At 42.1% G+C, this 17,232-nt stretch overlaps 1 protein-coding gene across 1 annotated transcript; it reads right to left on the reverse strand.

Moving 5' to 3' along the window:
• Positions 1-1,584: 1,584 nt before the first annotated feature.
• On the reverse strand, positions 1,585-7,987 carry LOC112968321 (aldose reductase-like). The gene is made up of 9 exons (XM_026070458.1): positions 7,826-7,987; positions 7,030-7,146; positions 6,308-6,385; positions 4,790-4,912; positions 3,962-4,068; positions 3,597-3,678; positions 3,016-3,099; positions 2,485-2,567; positions 1,585-1,671 (listed from the first exon to the last, which is right to left on the reverse strand). Exons 2-9 carry the CDS (start codon positions 7,051-7,053, stop codon positions 1,632-1,634), a joined length of 621 nt encoding a protein of 206 aa, XP_025926243.1. The 5' UTR covers positions 7,054-7,146; positions 7,826-7,987; the 3' UTR covers positions 1,585-1,631.
• Between the last annotated feature and the right edge of the window lie 9,245 nt (positions 7,988-17,232).

Raw genomic sequence — 17,232 nt, forward strand, 5'->3', positions numbered from 1 at the left:
ATAGGCTCTACTGGAGCCTTTAGTTGGCTGTAGCTTGTAGTGCTATAAGTTGGCAACCTGACTGTTGCTTCAGTAAAGCTAAGTTCTTCTTAAGAGTCTTTCATGTTGCAAGAAGGCCACAGTCTGGTCACCTAAAGCACAGTACCTTCCATGTAGCTGCTTTTCTAAGTACCGCTATTGTGCTATGCAGTAACAGCTACTCTTTTCAATTTAGCATATTCAGAAAAGGGGGGGGGGGGGAGTACCTGCTACAATAGGCACCTGCCTATCCATATTACTGCACCGTGTTTAGCATCAGTTGCTAATAGGCTTATTCCAGCCAGCTCTTGTTTCTTTTGAAGAGTTACTATTTGGTAGAAGTGTTTTGCCATTTCTAGGGCACCTTTTATTCAAACATCTTGCAAAGGTCTAAAGTAGCTTAAAGGTATGTCATCATTTCCTTTACAGACCTTAAAAGGAAAAAAAAAAAAACKCAACTACAAAGAAAATCACTTGGCCATGAAGTCTGTATCCTAGTCGTGAACCTTAATTACATAATCATCCTTCCTTGCTGCAGGCAGTAGTGATCAACATTGTTCTTCGAGTGGACCRAAAGACCCCAAAGGAACACCAAGATTTTTGAGTCACATGTTAGAGTTCAAGAGCAAGTCTTTACAGACTATATTAAAACTTCAGCAGATGTATGAGCTGCAGTAGCACTGATTTTCTTTTTTTTTGTAAAAAATAAATAAATAAAAAAAATCTAATATCTTTTGGGCAAAAACATAAGGAAACAGTATACAGGAAGCAGTACAAGGGAGGGGAGAATCTCCTGTTGGCTTCTGCACTTTCCTGCTTGTTACATGCCAAGCAAGAACTATCCCTCTATTTGTCCTTTATCAGACTTTGGATTTGCTGAGAGATTCAGTCTTAACTGCAGCTGTTCTACTGACAAAGGCAGCATTTATATACTCTTGCAGATATGACAAACTAAACATACAACTCTCCTGCCAGTATATTAGTATTTAACAGTTCATAAATAAGAACCCTCATTAAGCAGACTGCTCCAGAAACAATTCAGCAGTGTGCTCCAAAGAGCTTTCAATCAATTCTACTGAATGAACTGAACTTGGTGAGAATCAAAATATATACACATATATATGTAGTCTTACCTCATAAGAGTTTCTGATGTCAAATGGGTTGTCTTACAGTAACAGCTAGAAGATACAGTTAGCATGCTTTGACTTTTAGTCAGAAAATACAACAAATAGGAGAATCTTTAAATTTCTGTAAGATTTGTCAAGACTTACAACTAAGACTGCTTTTTTACAAGTTCCACAGATTCAGGATTAAACTTTAATTGTCATCACTACATGCTAATAGAATATATATTTGCTACAATTGAGTATATGTATTTATAAGATCAAAACAAAGATATAGAAAAAGGGTTAATGTAACTGTGGTTGATAATAAGGGAAGCAAACAAGCATGCTTGAAGCTACTCTTCAGAATTCCTGTGAAATACATTCTTCCATCGTACAATACATACTGTACTTATGCTGTGATTTAGTGTACATGAAGTGTTACAAATCACTTGAAACAAGAAAATACAGTCTTTCTAATTCCTGAAGGATCTCACGATAATGCCAGTATTAGTCTTCTGAAAAAGGATAGTCCTTGTGATTTTTGCATCTAAAAAAAGCGAGTATGGTTAAAATACATTAAGAATATAGGCTTAAAACTAAAAAGAAATAGCTTTTTTCCCCCTGACAAAAGCTCTGCAAAACTGTAAACTGATGAAAACACTGAAGTGAATCTCCTTAGTGTACCCATGGCAGTGAAAGTTAATACTCTGTGTCAATACTCTGTAACTCTCAGATATACCCATGAGCTTGTTCTCAAAGAATAAGGCATGTTTTGCTTACTTGAAGTTACCAGACTTCTCTATAATATAAGCCACTGTCATGAACTCATGAGTTTGCAGTTTTCTRTTATAGAAGTGGGTAACCTGGACAGCAGAATAAATCACAGACCTTGGAAATCTGGGTCTAGCCAGTCTATTATGTAAACACTGCCCTAATAATGTGGGCATAAATACACAGGCACAACTTTTCACTTCAAACAAATTTACAACTCATTCCTAAAATGGAATTTCTTTACACTGACCATATCATRTAAAGTAGCTAAAGAAAACAAAACAAAGAAAAATTGCAGCCAAACTGGAGTTTGCAGCCAGTTTTGACTTTGGAAGAGCAGTTTGGTATGCATCCATTAAAAGGTGTCTCAACGCACAACATACAAAAATCCCAACACCAACAACCTGTGCAAGATAGACAGTGCTCTAGTAAGCCCTATTGCTGAGCTCCAGTAGTTACTAATGTGACCAGGTATTGGWAAAGGTACCCTATTTTGTATTTTAAAGTGAGGCTATCAAATGCTGTCTGTTAAGGGGATAGCCAATGTGTGTTCTGCTGCAGGATCAAGAGAGGAGGAGGAGATACTCACTGGCTTAATGCACAGATTCGATATCGCTTCTTAAAACTAAGGATTGTTTCCATCTCTTCTTTAACCAGTTCAAAATCAAACACCTGAATAAAGATCCCAAACAGCTGTTTTACTTTGCTTTGCAAAAAGATATGTATAAGTTCATTTACAGAAAGAATACCAAAAACATAAGTAGAAAAGCATTGTATTTGCTGAGGCACTAGGAAGTGTTGCAATGGATGCACGTGTTTGTGGTGAACAATGAAAAAAGGCTTAAAGTTATAATGCTGGTGATAGCCTAATTATGTCATGTTCTTATCACGAGGTGGAGAGGTTAATATCTCTTACTTGATCTGTTCTAATGAAGGACACTTGAGTCCTTATTTTTAAAGCAACTTTTAGCCTTTACCAAGAGGTAACCTACGTGATATCTGACAGACACAAGTTTTTTCCCAACTCTAAGTATGAAAGGGGTGCTTTGTTACACTGGCAGAATGGATTTTCTGCATAAGAGTTTAAACACCAAAAGAAGTTTGCAATGTACCCTCTTACCTTAAAATTTTCTTCGATATGGTGTGGAGTGACAGATTTGGGGATTACACTCACATTTCTTTGAATCTGGAACCGGATAAGCACCTGCAGGAACAGATTGGGATTTACAGCTGAGAAGTTCTGCCTGTTTTCTGAAAGCCAAAAAAATCATACTTGCCTACATGCTTCACAGGAAGTAACTCTACTGATAAACAGAAATTAATCACATAGGAAAATATKAGGAAAAGCACTTTGGTAGACCCTTATTTATTGCACAAGCTCGTTTAATCATTRTTGTGTCTGGAGCTGAGATGACAACATGAGAACATATTGAATAAAAATGCAGAGCTGGCCAGGATGCTGCAGGCAGAGGTGGCTAATTTGCCAATTAAACCCCACCAGGTAAAAGCTAAAGACCTAAAGACTAGCAATCTTCTGTCAGCCATTAAAACTAATACCAGAAATAGTTTTTTAAAAGCATTACATTGGAGAAGGGACGCATAACTGGAACACAGCTTTCCAAAATGGTTTTGTAAATAATTACTTTAGCACAGGAGGGAAAAATACATGTCACTGTGGAAAAAACTATGTCTACTGTTTACCTGAGCTGGGGTTTTATTGTACTTGAGTGCAATTTCCTTAATTTGGGGGTCATCAAGAAGGGAAACATCCTCAGGCTTGGACCTGTGAAAATAAAAAGCAGACTTCAGCAACTGAAGGAGACTACTGTCTTCTCCCTCAAGCTCTGTTGTGTAAGAATATTATTTAAGTGATAGGAAAATATCATCTCACACACTTTAATTCACCGTTTTCTCGCTGCTCCATTCCCTGCCTTCATTAACAAATTAGTAAGTATTTTTCTAATTGCATAAGTTTTGCTCTATCAGATCTTGTCCACGTACTAAGACTGTTTATAGTATTGACTCCTATTTATGTCTAAGAAAGAAGGCTCACAAAATATTCTTACCACGGCCAGTTGGGAGCTCCAAGGGGGCAATATGCAGTTACAGAGATCCCTTTGGAGTGGCAAAAATTAATCAGCTCTTCCTGGGGAAGATACGGATGGCTCTCAATCTGCAGACACAAATATTAGGTTTCTCCAGAAGCAGTTGATATTTTCATGAAGCTACTTCCAGGTTCAGCATCACTATGGTGACCTATCAAGCCCCACATAATGGACCCCACATCAGCTCTGAGAAGGCAGCTCTTTCCGCAGCTACAGCAGTGTCCTTGCTCAGAGACCTTCACCCCGCGTCAGAGCTTCCTCCCTTCCCTGCCCCATCGAGTCCCCTTTCAGGTCGCTGTGCAACCAGAGCCCGTTTCCCCTGTTTCTCTATTTCTGCAACCCAAGTAAACCCTTTTTCAGTCCTCTTTCTTCCCCTATCCTATCCAGCCCTACATATTCACCCAACCCAATGGTGCTCAGAGCCAAGCTCTGATCCTGTCTTTTCATGCAGCCTCATTTTGCCCAGCGCTGGGGCTGGCACTGGGAGGGCAAAGGGCTCGGCTACAGCACTTGGCTCTCACCCTGCACCAGTTCASTGCTGCTGTCAAAAGAATGTGAAGCTTTGGGCTTTCAACTCATGAATGGCACAGGCTTCCCATGCAGTAAGAGTATAGAAAATTCTGCGTTTTCCATTGCTTTATAATTTAGCCMAATACAGGTATTCTCTTGCAGGGATATCAAAAAGCACAGCCTTGTCATAAAAGCTATTTCACTGCCAGAGATGTCCCATTAAATGCAATACCACAGACAGGTGTTACATCACTATTAATGAGTCTGAGAACAGTTTACCTGATTATTTGCAGGTTTGTATTTTAAGTCTGGTTTGCTCAAGAGCCGATCTATCTGTTTGTGGTTGAAGTTGGAGATTCCAATGGCCTTTACTAGTCCTGCATCCACCAGCTCTTCCATAGCCTAGAAATACTACAGTATCAGACTTGCTATTGAATTGAGATCTTTTCTTCATCTGGAAAAAATGTCTGCACAAAAACTTCAATAGTAAAAATCATTGTGGCTGGGATCTTATTCTGATATGCTGTTTGTACAGCACAATGAACTGTGAGACTCTGGTCAAGGACTTAGGCTCTTGAGCATTATTATAATACAGATAAATAATAGCAATATTCAAGATTAATAATTATTCCACTATGATTATTTCAGTACAGTACAACTGCTTTAGAATATTATCCCCAAGTAGACCTTCTGCTCCAAAATAAAAGTTTTTTTTAAAATAATTCCTCTGGCTACAAAACAATTATCCATTAATTAAAAAGCTTGTAGTTTGGAACAGAATAGCTTAATAAGGAGCTATTTTGGAAGAACTAGAACAGAATACCTGATCGTCTACACTTCTTGATTTCCCAAGGGAGATGTACCATCAGGCAATAGCAGTATAGCATGAGCTGCCCTTCTCCCCCCCACCCATAGTTCTTTCCCACTAACAAACAACAGTTAGATCAGCCCTACTTAATTTGGCACCTCCTGCATAAAAGAAACACAGGAGAAAATAATCTATTACACAACCTTTAGAGCAGATACATCTCTTTCAAAACGGAAATAATTTTTATTTCAAGTTGTTATCATGAAGAGCAGCCTGAAATGTCCTCTTTTTTCCTTCAAATGAACAATGAAAATGTGCTTTATTCTTCATCTGGCAGAAGGGAGAAGCATCAATGGATCCTTCTCACTGGTGAACCCCTGGTCCTCCTCCCACCTAGCCCGGCTGAGCCCACCGGTGGGTGGAAGGGAAGGGAAGCCCGAACCATCAGCCAAGCAGAAGCTTGAGCTTGCGCCCAAGTCCTGACTTGCACACGGCCTGCGCCTGTGCCTGTTAGTACTGCACACACAGCTTCAGCAATGGACTCTGGCCACTCCCAGTACTTTCTGGGGGAAGAAAATTTGGACTCTCAGGTACATGAGCATTGCTGTGGTAGGGACAGCTCAGGTACAGAGGGAGTTGAGCTTGTTACAGCTAAATCTACCAATTAATGAAGCAACAATGTACGCAGGGAMGGAGCTGGCTGTGGGGACTGCTCAGCTCGAGCCAGGTCTCAAGCCACTGCAGGGTACACAGAGCCTCAAGGGTTTCCTCCAGCTATGCACACCTGGCAGGCCTAGTAGGCGGTGGGCATGAAGGCATCTCAATTTTGGCCAAGTATCACAAGAAGGAGCCCAAGGGCCCAGAGTAATCAGCAAACTGGAATTCTTCATGTCAGAAAGTCTCTTAAAATCATTCCCGATGTGGAAGGCTCAGAGTTTTCTGACTGTTATTTCAAACTAGCAAGAACTTCTCACTGTCAGGGAACTTACCTCCCATGTGTCCAGAAAATCCGTATCACTGGGAATGATCATACTATTTTCATCTGCAGGAAAGAACTCCTCTCCTGCCTGTCATCATGAAAGAAAAGTGTATTTAAGGTAGGCTGAATTGTATATAGTTAAAGAAATCATTTAGAAATTCTACAAGCAAGTGGTGTTGGAGTCACACTGGATATCCTGGCTTAAGTTTGTGCTGGGGAGAGAGGTGGCCAAAAATAGTAATCTGTATGAGCATAGTAATCTTTAAGCAAATCTGCTTCTTGAGAACCTGTCCTACAGGCAGAGGAAGGGCAGACATTTTTTATGTGCTTCTGTCAGGTTGAAAGAAGCCTAGGGATGTGGACACAATGGTGAAATGAGGATTTATTTAACCTGGGGGTAGAGAGAGGAGAGAAAAATAGGAACTGAGTAATTCACAACTGTTTGATCCTGAATAAGCAAATCACAGCCAAATCTCAGATTCTAAGAGGAATGTGATGTGGATGGTAATTTGATCCATGACATGAAAATGCTGTACCAGAAATTAAGGTGCTTTTGCAGTACAACATCTATCTTAAACAGGCATGAGCATACCTGTCTTTCCTTTTCTCCATATGGAGGTTTGTCATTATGCCTTAATGAGGTTTAACAATGCTCCTCATTAGGCRGGTCTAGTCCCAAAGGGGAAAGTGGCAGAGCTCTCACAGAGCTCACAGGAATTAAAGTCTCAGTACCTTGAATCCCAGGGGCCAGWGCATCAGGTAGAGATCCAAATAATCCAGCTGGAGGGCCACAAGTGTTTTCTGGCATGCCTCCTTCACAAGGGTTTTCTCATGAAATGTGCACCACAGCTGCAGGGATAAAACAGAGCCCATGAGCTGCTCTCCCAAACTGACGACTACAGAGCATCCTTGGCAGGGCAAACTCATGGCACAGCTACAGGGGCAGGTCACAATATAGCACATTTTCTCCTCTCGGGGAAGTTTCCATTTTGCACACCTTATTTTATTTGTGGCACTGCCCATTGTTTAAATAAAATGAGACTGAAATACTCTAAAATTCCACCAATGTGGACAACAATTACACAAAATGAAGAAAAGAGGCAAAACTGGTAAAAATCAACCTGCCAGTTTCCAGCAGATAGAAGTTACTTTATTTTTCCTACCATTGTTGTTGGGGGAAAAAACAAAACAAAACATAACACACAGGAGTTAAGGGGCTGAGCCCAGCAGCGCAGCAGGAGTGACCACAAATACAATAGCCATGCTTCCTATCTCAGAGGCAACTGYGAGCACAGCCTCAGTTCCTGTCTCCATCGCTGACAATGGATATGGACTACAAAAAAATCCCCCACAAATTGAGCATGTTTTTCAAGAGTTGACCTCTTCCTTCCCCCCRTCCACAAAACACGCCCAACAGAAAGGGGTTAATTCCCAGAGCAACTTCATTCTCTGGCCATTGYGCGATGGGACCTTTGACTCTCCTCCTAAGAACAGACCCTCACGTGACATAATTTATCTAGAGATATACCTTACTGACAATGAAGAGGTCTTCTCGTGYCACAACCCCCTCCTCAATTTTTTCTCGTAGCGCCTGCCCTATCTCACRCTCATTCTGATACACATAGGCACAATCAAAGTGGCGGTATCCCACATTGATGGCAAACTTCACGGCATCTCGCGCTTCTCCTCGGAGAGACTGAAACAAGAAGAAAAGTCAGAAACTTTTCTAACTTTCTGACAAGTGGAAACTGTAGAAAAACAAGCTTGCTGTCCTCCAGACCTGGAGACTTTAAACCCCAAAATCATGAGATGGATAACAATAATCAGGATCTTGCTTTAGTTATTTTTCTGGAATAAAATGAGCTCTCTGGAGCACAGTAAAACCAGATATGGCAATCACTGAGGAGGTGCCAGATCAGCTTCTACTATTTTATAGGGATTATAGGGATTCACATTCAGACCCCAGGATATGTTGAAATACGCTCTAATTTGCCCCAAAAGTAAAAGCAATTTTAGCTTGAGACACTGGCAACATGCACAAATGAATCATCTCTGGAAGTCCTGGTGGCCCTGGGCACGAACATGAGGAAGGACAGCAAAACGCTACGGACAGTGCCACCTCCTGGGTAAAACACACACTGCGGCGCTAAGTAAATCACATTTTTGGCAGGAGAGGCTAAAAAGTTGTTTGACGACTGGATGTCAGTTCTGGAAAATATCAAATGACACTTCAACATTCTTTGAAACCACGATCACCTCCTACATTTAACTGAATTACATCCCTGCTGATCATCTTTTTTTGATGATTTCAGTTCTCCAAGTCTTTCCAGTCTCCAAGTCCAAGCTTAGTTGGCTTGCCTAAATTTGAAACAATCAAGCAGAAACTGCATCAACTTTTTCTAAGAGGTAGCCAGTTTCAAGTTTTACAGGCTGTTTTGCATCCTGTTTCCCCATGTCACTCCTTCCGATGTATAAAATGCTCCTTAGGTGTCCTGAGAAAGCTAGTGAACTACCACACCTGAAAAATGCCAGACATTATAGAGTATCTTATCTCTGGATGCTGCCATAGCATGGGAAAGCTCTGTGCAGAGGAGAGAGAGCTCCCTGGGAAAAAATAACAAAACCCACACAACCATGAGTGATCTGCATTGCTTTTGAATGGAGGAGGACTTAGCGGAGAAACAAAGCTGGTAATATACCCCATGATTACACAAAAATATGTAACGTGAGATGTTTGTCAGAAAAATAATCCCTTACTTTTTATAACATTGTGCTTATTGAACAGAACTTCAAATTCCTGAAATCAGAGTGACGAGGGAAAGAAAGGGCCCATTGTCACAGGGCTTGAAACACAGGGCGTTGCGGATGACATCGCACTGGAAACCTTAGTATCAAATAGCTTTGATTAAGTAATCTCAGAGGCTTTGGGGCATCTTTTCATTGCATTGGCATAAGAGATTTTTGTGGTGGCAGGGATCATGTGTCCAAACATTTCCTTCTATTCAGTCCTACTGTCCAAACAGGTTCCTTCAGAGATCTCATAAATTATAACATTAATACAACTGATATGACAAGCACAAGGTGGTAGTATAACTGAGACAGGCGGTCTGTCCCTAAGAGGCACCATACAACACACACTTCATTTTTAAACTCTATTTCATTACTATTTAGGCCTCTTCATGTCTTCTGCCATCAGACCAACAAAAACTGAAAGAGTTAAACAAATTCAGCCCCATTTTTATACATTATGTGATGACTAGCCACAACTGATCAAGAAATACAACACAAATAATTTAAGATGCTTTTATGCTGACTGGACAGCGATTCATAGATYTGGCAGCGTCAATTGAACATATTTAGTTTCCAGTTTCAAGTTCAGGGGGCAATTCTCTTTCTCTTTTTAATTTAAATAAAGTCACTTTCTCTCCTTTTAAATTTTTCAGCTCATTTCCAAAATCTTTTTACATATATAACTCAGTACATCCATAAATCTTCTCTCTTACCTCAGGTCAATAATATAATATTTGCAGGTAAAGAATTGCCCAAAATATTTTTTCTGCAAAGCGCTATGTACTCATTTGCTGCCATACAAATAAGTTAGCTTCAATCTCTAAGAAGTTAATGTAAGTTCCCATTTCCAAATCCACTGATTCCCATTTAAATTCCCATTTCTACGTGCACTCATCAAAGATGACACCTACACAGCATGCTAGGGTATTAATAACTGGCATTAAAAGAAAAAGAAAAAAGAAAAAAGAAAGGCTAGGCATAAGTTTTTACTTTTGTAGTAAGTAATTTTCTTCCGTAGCTAAGAAAATCACCTTGTTATCACAACCTGCTCATTTCAGGTTTCACAGGTCTTTTACACCTGTCCTGCAGCAAAGTCTTTAAGAGACAAGAAACACCCCATAGAAGATTCACTGCATTTTCCCACCCCAGAGAGGAACTTGCTGAAAAAAATCTACTGCAATTCCCAGCAGTGGTTTGGCGCGGGCCCCCATGGAGGTACCTGCCAGGTGCCCAGCCCCAGGGCGGGCAGTGCCATGGTGGTGGCCATGTGCAGTCCCTTCCGAGCCTCCTGCGGAAGCTCCAGTCCCTCGCCAAGCTTTTAAACAGGCTTTGCCCCTCCCTCCTGCCCATTCACTGGCTGCTGGCAAGGAAAATGTGGGCAGAATGAGTGCAATAAGCGGCGAAAAGGAGGGGGGGTTGCATCTGTCTCACCCTGCAGAGAATTTCCAAACTCCCTGTGGATGCCTTGCATGGGTTCGTTGAGGGAGCTCATCATGCTCTTCACAGATCCTGCACTGACCGCAGCAGCAGCTTCTCGTACACCTCACAGTCTCTTTTTTTTCGCAGGAAAGACGGTATTTGCCGAGTTCACCCCCCCCCCGAACCATTTTAGGTCTTACTTGTTCACTCCCAAACCCATTCCAGTATCAAAACAAGCAACAAAACCACCTATCTTAGAAAGAAGCCTCGGTTGGACTGCAATGGGGAAAGTTGTTAAAAAAATTCTCAAGTTTCCCGGTACTGGTTCATCCCCACAGCGCTGGGCACCATAYTATATACATCCCCACCATGCCTATGTTGCAGCCCATACCATTGTCCTTGGAGGCTGGCCAGAAGGAAGCTTGTGTTTTATTTTCCTGAACGTGCAGGATGACACYGCAATAGCTTGGGGCAAGTAGCCCAGCCTCCCCGCAAAATCCCATCATCTCCATTGGACTTCTGCTTGATCTAAAGATTCTCATCTCCTAGAAGTCTGTCATCACTTCAAGCCACGCCAGCAAAACCCACCACAGGCTGGGCTCCTCCCCTGCTGACAGGATGCCAAGCCCCCAAAATCCCAGATGCGACCCCAGCCTAGAGGAGTCCGTGTCCGGCCAGAAGGAGCCAACTTGCTATCCAGTTTCAGAGCCCTACCCAAATTTTTGCAAGAACTCATATTAGAGACATGAGTGGTAAGCATTTGTTGTTTGTCTAGCCATTAATGAAGTTTTCCTTCCCTGCCATTTCTTTGCCTGTTACAGGCAAATAATAGCCCCGGGGGTAACAACACATTTCACAAGGCAGACTCTCAAATGCTCAGTGGCCCTGGGTGGTTCACTTTGCTCAGACACTTCTTACTATGTGCAAACTGCAAGCAAAATGCACTGAGCCTGAAAGCATAAACCAGTTGCTTTGCAGTTAATACACACAGAAGATTGCAAGGACTAGCAAGCCGCTGGGCAGAGCACGAGCATGCTCAACACATCTAGACAGATGTCCCAGGAGCCTTTGTGGGCATTGGTCAAGTGGTGAGGAGCTGAGTTCAGTACCGCCATCCCTGATGGTACTGCTGTCTCCCAATGCCACCTTTTCTTTAGCATTTGGTACCTTTTCACATCGGTGGTTTTCCTCCTGAAGCCTCAAGGCACTGATTGTGCCGGTCTCGGCAATCAGCAACAGCCACCTCTGCCTGCAGCCTGAGCTCTCCTGTGCGCCTCGGCTTGTTGACTCCCTCACTGCTCTGTCCCACGACCCGGCAATTTCCTCAGCCATCAGAGCCAGAGCCAGCCTCAGTCACAGGCAGCTCAACCCTGTGTCCGCAGATTTTGAGTGTGCAAATCACTGAGGCTTGGAAAGAAGTCAAAGGTTTAGTTTTATTTCTGGGGTCAAAACAACCGGTCCTCTTCTGTCCAAACTGTGCAACAAAAGCAAGGTTTAATCAGCAGTTGTATTGCTCAGATGAAGAAGATTTGCTSAGAGGGTTTGATGCATGTGTTCGGTTTTCCCTGTATTTGTGAGAAAAGTGAGTGAAACAGCAGCGAGGTACGACTGTGACTCTCTGGTCATCCATCCAGTGTCCCCAGACAGCTGAGGTGACCTGTACAGCTGCGACCAGTGCCAGAAGGGATTCGCTTCAGCCCATTACAGCAATTAATTAAGGAAGGGTTGGACTTCCAGGAGAGCTGTTGTGACCATGTGTCTTTGGTGCTCACTGCCTAGCAAGAGACACCCCTGACTGATTGTCTCGGAGAAGTGCCCTCGCCCCAGCTCTGCTCTGCCCCTCCCGTGTCCAGGCATCAGAGGGGAGTCTCCCACACCGCTCACACCAGCCCTCACACGCAAGCACATGCTAATGCTCAAACTGTGCATCCCACAGGCTGTTGAAATTTCAACCTCTGTGTACGAAAGCATCAACTAGCGCAGCACACCCTTTCTTAAGTCTGCATGAGGGCCTTAGTTCACCTTGCCTTTAAGTGTTTGTGCAGTTTTTCACAGCACTTATGCCTTTTTTATTATTCAAGTAGATTTACCTCAGAAGCATTTCTCTTTCAGTTTCTTCACTACATATATACCAGAAATTTTTGCTATCTGTTAAGCTCTCGGAAGAGTTTGTGACTGCTGGGCATATTTCCACAGGCAGGTGCAAGCAACACTGAGTTTGCTGCAAGCCTGCTGTAAAACCAGCTCTTCTTTGGAAAGCAGCACAGAGTCAGAGCAAAGTAGATCCACTCTAAAAACTAATTGCTTCATAAAATACCTCCACAAGGTTGTTTAAGGTTTCTGTTTGCATTTGTCAGGAAAGTGCTGTCCTCCGCTTACAGCTTCGAATGCCCACAGTGTTGCCAGAAGAAACGCCAGCATGGACTTCATCACAAAAAGCCGGCTCTGCCTCCCTGGCAGGAGGCTGCTGGGTCCACTTTCCTGTGGTTTATCCATGCTCTGTGTAACCACRGTTGGGTCAGAGCTATTTTCACAAGCTGTTCCTCCAGCCTCAAAAGGAAAGGCAGACCTTTCTAAAATTTACCATGGCAAAGTATGGCCTCATTTAAGGCAAGATAAGAAACTTGGCTTTGATGACAGAAGATCATGAAGAAAAAGCTGCCTGAAAAAGAAGAGCTATGGGAAGTCCCTGAGGAGTCAAGTGAAGAGCCAGCGCTGGCTTCAAGAGAGATAAAAATTAAGCCATCCTTACAGGGCCAGCACAGGCACCAGTTTGAATCCCAGGTTGCTGAGTCAAGACTGGATTTTTATGAGACCTAACTGTGAGGGTAAAATGGGCAGTGAACACTGTTGAGAGAATGTGCCTATCAAAGGAAAGTCCTGTTGGAAGAAGCTGCCTTTGATGGCTTAAAATTACAGTTCCTCTGTGGGAGAATTATCACGTGCATCATTACTGGAATCAATCAGACAAAACAGATTACTCTGATCCATTATTGTGAAAATTATTCGTAATGATAAGAATATGATGTACACATTTCATTGTTGTTTAGAATAACTACAATCTTATCCACCTATATTTTTAAATCCGTATTAGGATGGATTCTTTTTTGAAGATCTTTTTTAATCTGGAACTCYTCTCTGCATCATTTTTATGTAAATACCAATGATGATAACTAGTTGATAATTTGACTCTAGTAAATTCGAATTATACTGGAATAATACATCAAAAAATTATTTTCTTTTTACCCTCAGGTATAATTTGGAGTTTTACTATGTATCGAATTTTTAGAAATTATACATATGTGTATATATACATTTATATATACACACACATATAGACACACACACACATTATATTATATATATAAATTCTATTTTTATATGTGTTTCTTGAAACTGGGGAATATCTGAACCTGACAATGAGTCTGCCAGAGATGAAGCAGAGAATCTCTATATTTTGCTATTGCTCTATTCCTGTCTCAGCACCCCTTTCCTTTAAGACTTGGTAATCCCAAAACAAATAAAAAGAGAACAGGAGAGTTACCAGGACCTACAATAATCTCTCCTCACTTGTACTTTTGGCCTTATCTTGCCTTTTAAAGGCCTTGCTATCTGTGCTAGACTTCATTTGCACAGTGGTTCAAACAAAGTGCAAATATTCCCAATTCCTTTGAGGTGGCTCTAGGGCTGTGTTGGGACTTCTGGCAGAAGTCCAGATTGTATTTTTAGGTACCCAGCCCCTAGGTGAGACAGACACCGTGCTATTACTGTGGTGTAAAGAATATCAATACACCTGTTTCGCCTAGCATTTACCACATACATTTAACTAGCAATTGTCCTTGGGCAGTTTATGCAGTGCTGTGGATGCAGGCACATCTGAGGTGGCTTTTTGCAAAACCACTCAGGTCTGGCAGAGTTTTTAAACCTATATACAATGTAATTTGCACACTGTCCCACTGCTCCCACAGCCCATCTGGATCTGGAAGCAATTTAAGGTCTTTCATGAGACATCAAAGCCGCCAATAAACCCATTGTGGCTCCAGTGCGAGTGGCAAAGTGCCCTGGGAAAGTTTAACCCCATCTCAGCTGTTAGAGTGAGTCCCCTCCGAAACAGGCAGTGTGAGGTGCTATGGGCCATGTATTTCTACCTGGGTAAAGTAGTCTGAAAAATTATCAGGTTCACTAGAAGCTTTTCTGCTTCTGTATCCTGAAGGTAAACCAGAGTCTGAATATCAAGCCTGGTGGAGTCTGTAGCTCACACAAGGACTTAATGCATGCAGTGCTTCGCAGACAACAAACTGCTACCTTATGCAAACAAATTATTTAAATACTTTCAACACCAAAGGGACCCCAAGACACCATGGCCAAGTAACTCTCTTTAGCCTAGCAGAACCATTCCCTGCTGTTGTTCTAATTTACACTCCTTTAGATGAGAAGTGAATTAGATGATTCAGTGCAAATATGCTAATCTAAATTTACTCAGGATCCAGCTCAGCATCATATTTCAAAGTAATACATGCTTGAGTTTAAACTGTAACAACCCAGTTGGTAATACAGCTGTTAAAAAAAGAATAACAATGGTACACAGTAAGGTATATCATATTGTTTCACCTTAACTCTATGGTGCATACTTCTTGTGAGGTGGAATTGTTTAAGTGTACAACTTCTGTGAACACGGCCTATAGACCCCAACCAGCATATCCCACTGTGCTGTACTACATACTGAAGGGTGGAAAAGGAAAGATATATTTTTATGTGGTACAACCCCTGTTCTTCTTCAAAAGCAGATGCTATATTTTTCTTGGGGCCCAGGATCAGTCTTAGTTATCATTAAGTAGATAAATTCAGTGCTTATTAAGTTCTTCCAGGCATAGTGTTGTAACCAATGACCTGAATCCGTAAAGTGAACTAGATTATTACTAGCTACCAAGCATCAATAATATGCTCAGCTTCTTGCCATATATAATGTTACAAACAGCAAATCTTTTTTACCCTGAATTTTGTAAAAGACAGCAGCAAAAAGGTCAAAGAGGAGCATGATATTTAGAACCGGAGAATTTAAGCCTCATCATTCTCAAAACCCCACACAATGTAAGATTGTGCTTTTTGTTACTTTTATGTGACTTAATCAAGAAAATCAAAAGCAGGGAGACAAAGGTTTTGTCTCAAGCTCAGGAACAGCTAGCAATGCTCAAATGAAAGCATTTGGTGTGCTCTGTTTTCTGGAGGAAACTGCTCTGATGTTTCAGCAAACAATAAGAATTTCTGGCTCAGGGCAGCTGTCCTTGCAAAATAGCCTTCTCATTTCATATCCTCCTGGCTCAAATCATTGGCACTGAAAGAAAACATGAGAGCTAATTTAAGACATTTGAAAAAGAATTTGACAGAAAAAGTAACTTACAGCTTGTCATGCTACGACTCGCTTGTCACAGCTCAACTGAAATAATCAGGACAAGGGCATCTGTTGCAAAAGCTGATTTGTCAATCAGGAAATCCTACTCATCCTTCAGCTGTGTTTCAGAAACACGGTTTTGAAACACACTTTTCAGAAACCCAGAGCCCCTGGTATGCAGGTGGTAGCAGGGCACGTGCCTCAAGAAACCATGCGGTCAGTATACCTGTGCCTGGCTTCAGATTAAATAGATTTAATGTAATGACTGAAGCATTGAACACTTCAGCTGTCTACACCTCAGAGAGTTTTTAGCCACCCTGGTTTATAAGGAAACCTAGAATCAGTCTTGGCGTTTGCTGCTCCAGGTTGTGAGCTCTGACAGTCCTGCAGTGGGTACAGCACTCGTGTTGCCCCCTCTGCTCTGGGAGCAGCGTGCACTAGGAGCAGAGGGTGGAAAGCTTAGGATGACTGCAGCACTGTGGTAGCTGCTAAATCCCTCTGTCACTGCCAGACATAGGCCATCCTTCCTTCCCCTTGGAATTCAAGTCATTACCTGGTACTTAGAATTTATGCTGATTTTTCTTTTACAGACCTCAAGCACTCCTCAAAGGAAGATCTTCCCTTTATCTATGGGAAACCAAAGTATACAATAAATCACTAGTTTGTACATTAAGCACCCAGTCTTGAATTCAGAACCTGATGAACGGGTCCTGGGTGCAGCAGAGCCCTTTGGTGCCCGAGCACCAAACATCAGTGCAGAGTCGGAGGCTGTTTCCCCTTCTTCCTGAGGCAACATGAATTCACAGCATGATGTCTCTCAAGCTTTGGTAAGACTGCTTGCATGAAGAAGGCTTACAGGAATGTGCCCTTCATTTTCACATGTGCTGTGCAGCTAATCAACATCACCAAAACTGCATTCAATCTTAGGCAGAATTCTCCTGATTCAGATAAAAAAAGGACCCAGAGACTCAAGCTTGTTGAAGAGGTATCAAAACCTCAGGAGGTCRACCTCTGCCTTCATCCACACCAGAGTGCCTGGAGTACCAGCAAGATCCTAGAACCACATGTTCACATTGGTTGCACCCAAACAATCAGAATGAATTAAGGTAGGAGCTCACCAAATAACCCCTTTGCTCTGGTTTTCACAGAAAGGAGACCCAGGCATGTGGTCCAGTGAGCAACCCACAGTGCTCCAGCAGCCGCCCACCCTGATGACCCAAGGAGCACAGATCAGGGCTTTGCCACCTCATTCACTAGAGGCAGCCTCTGTAGTACCTCAGGGCCAGTTAAGACAGAGGTTACTTTAATGTAAATGATGACATAAAGCAGTCCAG

The sequence above is a fragment of the Apteryx rowi genome, unplaced genomic scaffold (assembly GCF_003343035.1).
Source record: "Apteryx rowi isolate R43461 unplaced genomic scaffold, aptRow1 scaffold_31, whole genome shotgun sequence".
NCBI classification, from domain to species: Eukaryota; Metazoa; Chordata; class Aves; order Apterygiformes; family Apterygidae; genus Apteryx; species Apteryx rowi.